This window comes from Hylobates moloch, unplaced genomic scaffold (genome assembly GCF_009828535.3).
Source record: "Hylobates moloch isolate HMO894 unplaced genomic scaffold, HMol_V3 SCAFFOLD_5, whole genome shotgun sequence".
Classification (NCBI taxonomy): domain Eukaryota; kingdom Metazoa; phylum Chordata; class Mammalia; order Primates; family Hylobatidae; genus Hylobates; species Hylobates moloch.
This window is the reverse complement of record NW_026652280.1, coordinates 105,239,151-105,250,777: the sequence shown is the minus strand read 5'-3', so window position 1 is coordinate 105,250,777 and position 11,627 is coordinate 105,239,151. Positions and strand designations below refer to the sequence as shown.

Here is an 11,627-nt window from a genome sequence, read left to right as displayed (position 1 = left end):
CCTAAACCACTAAACCTGCATATAAGATCATGGGCTTGTGCATTTTCTAGTGAAAGAGTTCATAGCTGTCATCAGCTTATCAAAGGAAACAGTATTTCCCCCAAATTTAAGAATCACCATTCTACTAAAGAAATGACCCTAAATGATAAGATTTGTCATAATGGATTTTTCTGATGCTTTCTCCAGCTAAATTATCCAACAAATATGCGTTGTATAATTGCTCACATTTCTTTCTGTTGTATTCCATCTACCACCACCTTCATTCAATTCCTATCACCTACTGTCCTACCTCCAATCCATTCCAAAGAATCCCATGAGATTAATCTTTCTAAAGCACAGTTGTGATCATTTTAGTTCCATAATCGAGATTTTCAATGGCCTACCACTGCCTACAGAATAAAACTCAGGCTCTTTGGCTTGATACTCAAGGCTTTGTATGTCCTGGCCTACTTTTCTGGCCTCTTCTCCGTGCTTCAATCTCCTTATCCATGAAAATGCAGATGATAGTAACAGTGCCTACCTCATAGAGTTGTTATGAAGATTAAATGAGTTGAAAGCACTTAGAATAGTGCTTGGTTTTACTTACAATTTTACATCTAAATCATTACATTAGCCAACTGTTCTGACTCCCTTTGCTCACTCTGTTTCAATCATCACTGACCTTGCTGTTCCTAGAACATGCTAAGTCCACTCCCACTCTAGGACCTTTCCACTGATTATTCCCTCTACCTAGAAGGCTCTTTCCGCAATATATCCACACAGACAACTCCTCATTAGCTTTAGGTATTTGCTCAAATATCACATTGTTAGTAAGCCCTACCCTGACTTAAAAATCACAACCCAGCCGGGCGCGGTGGCTCACGCTTGTAATCCCAGCACTTTGGGAGGCCGAGGCGGGCGGATCACGAGGTCAGGAGATCGAGACCACGGTGAAACCCCGTCTCTACTAAAAATACAAAAAAAATTAGCCGGGTGTGGTGGCGGGCGCCTGTAGTCCCAGCTACTCGGGAGGCTGAGGCAGGAGAATGGCGTGAACCCGGGAGGCGGAGCTTGCAGTGAGCCGAGATTGCGCCACTGCACTCCAGCCTGGGCGACAGAGCGAGACTCCGTCTCACAAAAAAAAAAAAAAAAAAAAATCACAACCCACTTCATCATTCCCTTTACTCTTCTCCATTGCACTTAACAGTTTATCATATACTTTATAATTTACTTAGTTATCACATTTGTTGTTTATTGACCCTCTCTCCTGCTAGAACATGAAGGCAGGTATTTTTGTTTGTTTTGTTTTGTTGGAGCATCTAGAACAGTACCTGGCACACAGTAGTCACTCAATAAATATTTGTTGAATTAATGGATAACTCTTCTCCTGAATTAATGCATGAACGAGTGACATCTGCCTTGAGCATCGGATCTATACTTCCAACTGTCTGCAAATGTCCTTAAAATCAGGTCTTCCTAACAATCCACATGGCCAAATTGAGTATCCATCATTTTCCTTCCCAAAACTTGCTGCTTCTCCCCTTCCTATGTTCCCTAAATCAGTAATGGCATCACAATCCCTCCAGGCCCTGAAACTTCAGTCATTTTCAGCTAACTTCAGTCATTTTCAGCTCCTCAAGTTTCCTCAGATCGCACTCTTCCTCTTCCCTCACCACCAAGTCAATTTGTACCCCTAAAACATCTCTCAAATCCATTTCTTATTATCCATTTTTATTGCCACTGCCCCATTTGAGGTCCTCATAATCTTTAGTCTTTGGCCTTTTAGGAAGGAATTCCCTATCTGGTCTCTCTGCTCCTAATCTCTTTCCTTTCTAATTTGTTCTTTATAATATGATAGTTTATTTTTGATTTCTTTCTCTCATTTTCAATTATCAGTATTGAACAGTCCCATTAGCCAGGTGTGGTGGTGTGTGCTCGTGGTCCTAGCTACTCAGGAGGCTGAGATGGGAGGCTCACTTGAGCCCAGGAGGCCGAGGTTGCAGTGAGCTGAGATTACACAACTGCACTCCTGCCTGGATGACAGAGTGAGACCCCATCTCATACAAAACAAAACAAAAATCAAACAGTCCTATTGAAATACAATCAGTTAACTGTTGTTGTTGTTGTTGTTGTTGTTATTTTTGAGATGGAGTCTTGCTGTGTCACCCAGGCTGGGGTGCAGTGGCACGATCTCGGCTCACTGCAACGTTCTCCTGGGTTCACGCAATTCTCCTGCCTCAGCCTCTTGAGTAACTGGGATAACAGGCACGTGCCACCATTCCTGGCTAATTTTTGTATTTTTAGTAGAGATGGGGCTTCACCCTGTTGGCCAGGATGGTCTCGAACTCCTGACCTCACGTGATCCACCTGCCTCGGCCTCCCAAAGTGCTGGGATTACAGGTGTGAGCCACCGCACCTGGCCTCAGTTAACTTTTAAAAGAAAAAACAAGCAACAGAGAGAAAATGAGGATGAGGTCCATTTATGCTCCTTCTAAATTTTTTTTTTTTTTTGAGATGGATTCTCTTTCTGTTGCCCAGACTGGAGTGCAGTGGCGTGATCTCGGCTCACTGCAATCTCCACCTCCTGGGTTCAAGCAATTCTCTGCCTCAGCCTCCCAAGTAGCTGGGTTTACAGGCACGTGTCACCATGCCCGGCTAATTTTTGTATTTTTTTAGTACAGACGGGGTTTCACCATCTTGGCCAGGCTGGTCTTGAACTCGACGGAGTCTCGTTCTATCGCCCAAGCTGGAGTGCAGTGGTGCAATCCCGGCTCACTGCAACCTCTGCCCTGCTGGGTTCAGGCAATTCTCATGCTTCAACCTCCTGAGTAGCTGGGATTACAGGTGTGTGCCACCACACCCACCTAAGTTTTTTGTATTTTTCCTTCTAAATTATCTTAATTCCACCCCCTTCTATCTATTGCTACCACCATAGTCTACATCATCATCATCTGTCACCTGAACTAAGGCAATATTCCTAACTGTTCTAATCATTTCTTCTCTGGCCAGAGTGTTCTCTACAACAAGTACACTGTTAAAAACTCAAATCCAATCATGTCACTCATCTGATTAAAATCCTTCACCAGTTTCCTAGTGAACTTAGAATAAAATTTAAACTCCTCATCATGGCCTACAAAGGCCCTGCACTCTCTTTTTTTCTTTTATTTCTTCTTTTTTTTTTTTCTCCTTAGTAACTTTTTTTTTTTTTTTTTGAGACAGAGTCTCACTCTGTCACCCTGGCTGGAGCGCAGTGGCAGAATCTCGACTCACCACGGTCTCTGCCTCCCAGGTTCAAGAGATTCTCCTGACTCAGTCTCCCGAGCAGCTGGGACTACAGGCACCCGCCACCACACTCAGCTAATTTTTGTATTTTTAGTAGAAACGGGGTTTCACCATGTTGGCTAGGCTGGTCTCAAACTCCTGACCTCAGGTGATCTGCCTGCCTCAGCCTCTCAAAGTGTTAGGATTACAGGCATAAGCCACTGTACCCAGCCTCTTTCTTTCCTCTTTTTTTTTTTTTAAGAGACGAGGTCTTGCTATGCTGCCCAGGCTGGTCTCAAACTCCTGGGCTTAAGCGATCCTCCCACCTCAGCCTCCCAGGTAGCTGGGATTACAGTGAATACCACCACACCTGGCTAGAGCCCCTATTTTCTGCTTCCTGCCTATCTCACCAGCTTCCTACCACTTTTGCACCATTCTTACTACCTCATTATTAATAGTTTCTCCAATGTGCCAAACTGTCTTGCACCTTAGGGCCCTTGCATAAGCTGTTATTCTGCATAAACACTCTCTTCTACATCCCTTTGTCTTGCTGCTCCTACTTGTCCTTCAGGGCTCAGCTTAAAAATCACTCCTCAGAAAAGGCCTTCCTGCACTCTAGATCTAAGTTAGGGTTCTTTCTTCACTCTCACAGCACCCTCAACATTTCTTTCACAGCATGAGTGTATGTATGTGTGCACACATGTGAGCATGCCAGCAATAATTTGTAACATAATTGCTTACAGCCACACTCTGAAACCAGATTGCCTAGGTTCAAATCCTACTTAACTTCACTGAGCCTCAGGTTTTAAAATTATAACTCCAGGATAATAAAACTTTATTGTATGGTGGTTGTGAGAATAAAATAACATATCTCAAGTACTTTGCACATACTGAACACTCATAAGTGTTCAACACATGTTATAAGAGGAATGCAGAAAGGTTAAGGATTTTATGAAAGAGGAAACATTTGAGCTGAATCTTGAAGGATGAGGAGAATAATAGAGGAAAGAAATGCTGCAGACTGAGGAAGTAACCTAACATGATCACCGAGAGGTAACAAGTCAGGCCTGGCTGCATAGGAAGTATAGGGAAAAGTAGTAGGAGATGAAACTAAAAAGGCAAATTACACTGGGCACGGTGGCTCATGCCTGTAATCCCAGCACTTTGGGAGGCTGAGGTGGGTGGATCACGAGTCAGGAGTTTGAAACCAGCCTGGCCAGCATGGTGAAACCCCATCTCTACTAAAAATACACAAATTAGCCGGGCATGGTGGCGCGTGCCTGTAGTCCCAGCTACTCGGGAGGCTGAGGCAGGAGAAACGCTTGAATCTGGGAGGCGGAGGTTGTGGTGAGCCGACATCGCGCCACTGCACTCCAGCCTGGGCGACAGAGCAAGACTCCGTCTCAAAAAGAAAAAAAAAAAAGAAAATGCAAATTAAAGGCAAAGTTGTACAGAATTACTAAACTGGAATTTAAACCCTGATCTTCTGTTTCCAAACTCATGCTCTCCTCACAGGTAGCCAAGCAAATGTCTAATTGTCACACCTTGCTAAGGGCTGACAATTTAAAATATTACCTATGTATGCTAAGAACTTGCCCCATCCCCATAGGCCTGCCTGTTTGTGTTATTACATATTTTCATCTATTATTTGTGACTCTAAACAAAGAATCCTAGGGACATGATTCTAACCCTTCAGGACCTTAAAATCTAGAACATTCAGCCGGGTGTGGTGGCTCATGCCTGAAATCCCAGCACTTTGGGAGGCCGAGGCAGGTGGATCACCTGAGGTCGGGAGTTCGAGACCAGCCTGACCAAAATGGAGAAACCCCATCTCTACTAAAAATACAAAATTAGCTGGGTATGGTGGTGCATGCCTGTAATCCCAGCTACTCTGGAGGCTGAGGCAGGAGAATTGCATGAACCTGGGACGAGGAGGTTGCAGTGACCCAAGATTGCACCATTGCACTCTAGCCTGGGCAACAACAGCAAAACTCCGTCTCAAAAAAAAAAAAAAAATCTAGAACATTCAAACATATGTGTATAAAGATATAAGTAAACAAAAGCAGCAAAATGAAAACATTAAATTGATTCATTCAACATAGAATTACCCATAATGTATGTTATGTAAGGAAAGAACAAAACCATGGATGATCCCATCATGAAAACCCTAAAGTCACTTATATATAAAGAGGAAGTCTTACAGATCTAAAATTATGCTTTTAGGCTGGGCACAGTGGCTCATGCCTGTAATCCCAGCACTTTGAGATGCCGAGGCAGGCAGATTACCTGAGGTAAGGAGTTCAAGACCAGCGTGGCCAACCGGTGAAACTTCATCTCTACTAAAAAATAGAAAAATTAGCCAGGTGTGGTGGCAGGCACCTGTAATCCCAGCTACTCAGGAGTCTGAGGCAGGAGAATTGACTGAACCTGGGAGGCAGAGATTGCAGTGAGCCAAGATCATGCCACTGCTCTCCAGCCTGGGCAACAAAGCGAGACTCTGTCTCAAAAATAAATAAATAAATGAAAATAAAATAAAATTATGTTTGTAATGGACTAATATAAAATTTCACTTGCATTGCCTGAGCATAAACTGACAATGGAGAAAACTACCCCAGTAAGTTCAAGGTGAAAAAGGGATTTTAAAATTTCAAATTATGATGGGTTATACACAAAGTATATCGTTAGAATTAACTATAGGGCCTAACATACACAAAGTATCTTCCTGATCACCTTAAATGTTCCAAATCATCCTAATGATAAATACCACATTTTACTTTCTCTTTTCTCATTCTCCCCTACAACTCCTCACCTTCTAGGAGATCTCGCGCTAGCCCTGGCTCTGCTCCTGTGGAACGGACAAAATCTGACAGAACAGCATCCATGTCCAGGGTCATGTGATCATCAAGTACTTTCAGCCAGCTGGATGTAGGTAGAACATAGATCAAAATTCAGGCCTCCACCTGAGGAATAAATAAATACATAAGGCTCAAATTACACTGGAACAGGATAATCACAGTCCCACGTCAGCAGCTTCCTAACCAAATGGGGAAACTATCCTAGCTCATTCATTTCAGTTGAATTTTAAAATACAGCACTTTAAAATTATGAAGAGTAACATTTTATTTCCTAACTCTTCATTAACATCTCAACGTCTACAGTAACCTGTAATACCACTCTGAAAAATGCTTTTCCTGTACTTTTCCTGAGTACTGCTTTTCTACCATGAGTTTGCTTATCCAAACTAAAGAAGGAAGCAACAGGCTACCACCCTAAAGAACTCCCCACCTGCAATAGTCGCTAACATGGCACCTTTGTGTATTTCCTTCCTGGCACTTGAATACTCTCAAATTATTTTAATTAGTTGCTGTCTAGCCAACTCCTCTAATATATAAGTTTCTTGAAAGCAGGAAACTTGTATGTCTCCTTCACTAATGTATCCCCTGCATGTATCACTTGGCACAGTGCTAGGCAAACTGGCCCTCAATAAATATTTGTTGAGTGAATGAACAATTACTATACACTGGATAATTTCAGAGTTGACTAGTGTTTTGATGCTAGCAGAGGAGTAAACTGATAGCTAAAACTACTCAAAATACAGCATTAGGCCAGGTGCGGTAGCTAACGCCTTTAATCTCAGCACTTTGGGAGGCCGAGGTAGGTGTATCACCTGAGGTTAGGAGTTTGAGACCAGCCTGGCCAACATGGCAAAACCCCATTTCTACTAAAAATACAAAAATTAGCCAGGCGTGGTGGCGGGCACCTGTAATCCCAGCTACTCGGGAGGCTGAGGCAGGAGAATCACTTGAACCCACGTGGGGCGGGGGTTGCAGTGAGCCAAGATCACGCCACTTCACTCCAGCCTGGTCAAAAGAGCGACTCTCTGTCTCAAAAAATCAAATTAAATTAAATTAAAGAATAAGTTATTCCACAAAGCAGAGTGGGACCCGAAAGGTTCATAACAAGATTCAATCTCTGTCCATTAACCTCACAAACCCAGGAAACACATCTACTCCAAACACATCTTTCTCCACACAGGACAGATTACTGTCAAATAAGTTCAACTGAAAAAGATCTCTTCTTTCAGACTTTGGCAGAAACTACGTCCCTAACCTGACAGCCTGGCACCAATCCAACATTCCTCTGAGGTTAAAAGTCAGAGGGAAGCAATAACAGAGTGAAGAACAATCTCTGATAAAATTCTGCCAAGTTTACAGCTTTCTATAGAAGACTCACTCATTAAGTTGCCAGGTACACTTGCCCTACCATACCCACCAATCCCCTGCCTTTTGGGAAAGGTCAAAGTATAATTGTTGAAGGCAAAAAGTGACAAGGCAAATAAACAAAAAAGATTTGTGGGTTATAAAACCAGCAGGTCACTAACTTGCTAACACTGGATTTTTTTTTTTTTTTTTTTTTTTTGAGAGAGAAAGAGATGGCAAAATAGAAATTTTTCTCTCCTGTCCTGTTCTAGTAGTACAAGAGATCCATGAGTGCAGGGACACGATTTCTTCATTTTTGTAACTCCAACATCTAGTGTAGCATCTATAACATGGTAGGTAGTCAAATGCCTGATGAATAAATGATTCAATGACTAAGCCACATGAATGATTCAATGACTTCCACATCAGCTACCAACAAACCAACCAATTTGAAGCTTAGCAGATCATAAATTCTAGGGCACTTGTTATCACCCTTCTATTTCTAAGTTTTAAAAACTCTCCTTTCTAAAGGGACATCAACCATGCTGTCACTACTCTTACCTCCCTCACACTACATGAGTTTACCTACATACACCTATACGTATTAACTAGGTGACTTTGGTCAAATTACTTACAGGGTTTCAGTTGTCTCTTCTATAATCTAGACTTGGATTAGATGACTCATAAGATACTTTCAAGGTTTAAAAAATAAACTTCTTCAGTTCACTACAGCCTCATGATCTATGATCTTTGACTATCTATCATTCTAGATATTGTCAATTTTAAATTTACCTGAGTTTCAACATCATAATTATCAGAAAGAATTACTAATACATAAAGAACTTTTGGTCTAAGATACCTCAAATTCAAAATTAAAGTAAATCAGTCCCTTACCTTCAGGAATTAGGAATTAAATTCCTTCAGAATTAATAGATGAATGAATCCTCCCCCTACCCCCCAGTAGAGGCAAGAATTTCTTCTCCAAACCCATTTTAGCCACAGCCTTAGGTCACAGGAAGTGGTAGCAGCTCAAATAACTTATACACATGAATAATCCAAAACCAAGTGTATAGCTGCAAAACAAATTTCAATCTTCTCTCTTTAAAAAAAAAGCAATGCAATTGTAAAGCCATTTTAATAACTTTCTGAAAGAATGTGAGAAATATACAATAAGTACACAAAATAGTAATCACAAACAGGTGCTCAGCAAAAAGGAAAAGAGTTGACTAAGCCATAGGCATATAGGCAATTTCACAGCCAGACAGTCTTCTGAGTGAGAGAAGTGAATGAAAACCAGTGTTATGGCATCATAGATCTCACATGTCAACATAGCACACAGGCTATTCTTCTCAAAAAACATTTTAACAAAGTAATTTAGAGGTTCAACATTATCTAGAATGCCTTGCTCTTTAGCAAACATTTGAAGCACTAAGCCAAACTTCTTAACAGCACATTCTTACATTTGATGTCTCCAGGTGCATGCTGTGGACCCTGACCTAACCCCACCCAACAGGTGAGAACAACAGCTTTTGTTACATCACCACTAATACCTTGCTTAGGCTTTTCAAATTCCAAATGGAGATATCAAACCAATGATTAAAACACAGTGTTTGGGCCGGGCACAGTGGCTCACACGTGTAATTCCAGCACTCTGGGAGGCAGAGGAGGGTGGATCACCTGAGGTCAGGAGTTTGAGACCAGCGTGGCCAACATGGTGAAACCCTGTCTCTACTAAAAATACAAAAATTTGCTGGGCGTGATGGCTAGTCCCAGCTACTAGGGAGGCTGAGGCAGAAGGATCACTTGAACCAGGAAGGCGGAGGTTGCAGTGAGCTGAGATGGCACCACTGCACTCTAGCCTGGGCGACAGAGCAAGACTCTCTCTCGAAAAAAAAAAAGTTTGGGCTGGGCACAGTGGCTCATACCTGTAATCCCAGCACTTTGAGAGGCTGAGGCGGGAGGATCACTTGAGCCCAGGAGTTTGAGACCAGCCTGGACAACACAGTGGGACCCTGTCTCTAAAAACCTTTTTTAAACTAGGTAAGCATGGTCGTGTGTGCCTGTAGTCCCAGCCACTTGAGTGGCTGAGGTGGGAGGACTGCTTGAGCCTGGGAGGTCAAGGCTATATAGTGTGCGACAATCGTGCCTCTACTCTTCAGCCTGGGCGACAGAGTGAGACCCTGTTTCAAAAAAAAAAAAAAAAAAGCAAACCAAACACACAGTTTTTGGCTCTGTCTCAGGGAGGAGGAGGAGGAGGAGGAAGAGGAAGAGGAGGGGAGGGGGAGGGGGAGAAGAAGAAAACCAGTGGCTTTCAACCTTTCAAATAAAACAGAGGAGGTTTTCAACTATTTGTTAACCGAATGGTGTAAAGACAGCTCTCACCTGGCATCAACATCTTCTAGCTGAAAGGGACTTTAGCAATTACTTAATCCAAATACCTGCCCCCATGCAAGAATCCTGCTATTACATCTCTGACATAAATCACATAGTCTCCACTTGAATACAAGGTCTGACAGGGACCTCATTACTTTGCTATAATGTCTACTTTATTACTGGACAGCTTTAACTGTTAGAAAATGCTTTTCTAAACTAAAACAAAAGCTATCACCAGCCTCACACCCCAACTATAACTTTCACATACCGGTTTTGATTCTGTTCTCCAGGACAATAAAATCTACTTCCCAAGGATGATGGAATTTTCATGCAAAATTATTAGACAAAGCATTTCTTTACATAAACATTTGTTGTAGATCAACATCATGATGTTGTTATGAGCCAAACAGTGGCCTTTATTTTACAAAATCCTGTCTTATATCAGTACTTGCTTGTACCTATATTCACTTATAAATATTTGTGCTGACTTCATTATATAAACTTAACAGGCTGAATAAATTATGTTGTTCAAAATTTGCTTCTGCTATCTTTGCCTCTCACCCCTACTTCCACTTCCATACCATCTTGAAGTAATGACGCAGTCAAGAATAAAAACTAACAAGTTAATATTAGTTAAGCACTTCTAAAAACACTCTTACTAGGCCGGGCACAGTGGCTCACGACTGTAATCCCAGCACTTTGGGAGGCCAAGGCGGGTGGATCAGGAGGTCAGGAGATCGAGACCATCCTGGCTAACATGGTGAAACCCCGTCTCTACTACAAATACAAAAAATTAGCTGGGCATGGTGGCAGACGCCTGTAGTCCCAGCTACTCGGTAGGCTGAGGCAAGAGAATGACGTGAACCCGGGAGGCAGAGCTTGCAGTGAGCCAAGATAGCGCCACTGCACTCCAGCCTGGGCAACAGAGCAAGACTCCATCTCAAAAAAATAAATAAATAAATAAAAATAAAAACATTCTTACTCATTAATGACAAAACTCTTGCAGCAGGTCTCATTATTCCCAATTTATAAACAGAGAAACAAAAAAGACTTCAAAAGTCAGGTAGGTGGCCCAAAGTCTGAACCTAGATAGTCTGAACCCATGCTCTTTCACTGTACCATACTAGGGGATGCATTACTGATTCCTGGAACTGCCCTGATTCTTGCTCATTTAATTTGTTCACCATAGGAAAAGGTTGTGCCTATCTCTCGTATTTATCAAAGACTTAAACACCTGCCTTATATAACTTTATTTATTTATTTAGAGACAAGGTCTAGCTCTGTCACCCAGGCTGGAGTGCAGGGGTTTGATCTTGGCTCACTGCAACCTCCACCCCCCAGGCTCAGGCAATCCTCCCACCTCAGCCTCCTGAGTAGCTGGGACCAAAGGCACTTAAATAACTTTAAATCCTACCATCTTCCTGAGCAATTTCAGTATCCACCTGCACAACTCACCTAACATTTCTGCCTTAGAATTTCATTATCTCTTCTAATACTAAGACCACCTCCACAACAACAACTCAAACCTGGACCCTGCCATTTCCTGAAACCATTCCACCTCTAAATCTTAAACTCAAACATTTTACTCTGGCCACAACCTCATCTCCTTCCAGCTTTTCCTCTCTACTTTTTTTTTTTTTTTTTTTTAAGATGGAGTCTCGCTCTGTCTCCCAGGCTGGAGTGCAGTGGCCTGATCTCAGTTCACTGCAAGCTCCGCCCCCCAGGTTCACGCCATTCTCCTGCCTCAGCCTCCCAAGTAGCTGGGAAGCTGGGACTACAGGCGCCTGCCACCACACCCGGCTAATTTTTTTGTAT

At 42.4% G+C, this 11,627-nt stretch overlaps 1 protein-coding gene across 2 annotated transcripts in view; it reads right to left on the bottom strand.

Annotated features, from left to right (window-relative positions):
* The window catches only part of OTUD7B (OTU deubiquitinase 7B), a 72,143-nt gene that overhangs the window by 30,973 nt on the left and 29,543 nt on the right, over positions 1-11,627 (bottom strand). The window contains exons 1-2 of one of the 2 annotated variants that reach the window (XM_058439353.1): positions 8,334-8,532; positions 6,050-6,200 (exon numbers count right to left, since the gene is read on the bottom strand). In XM_058439353.1, the coding sequence (XP_058295336.1) occupies positions 6,050-6,134 (85 nt within the window). In that variant the 5' untranslated portion in view covers positions 6,135-6,200; positions 8,334-8,532. Of the gene's footprint in view, positions 1-6,049; positions 6,201-8,333; positions 8,533-11,627 lie in introns of those variants that run through there. The other variant, XM_032154825.2, reaches the window with a different exon arrangement.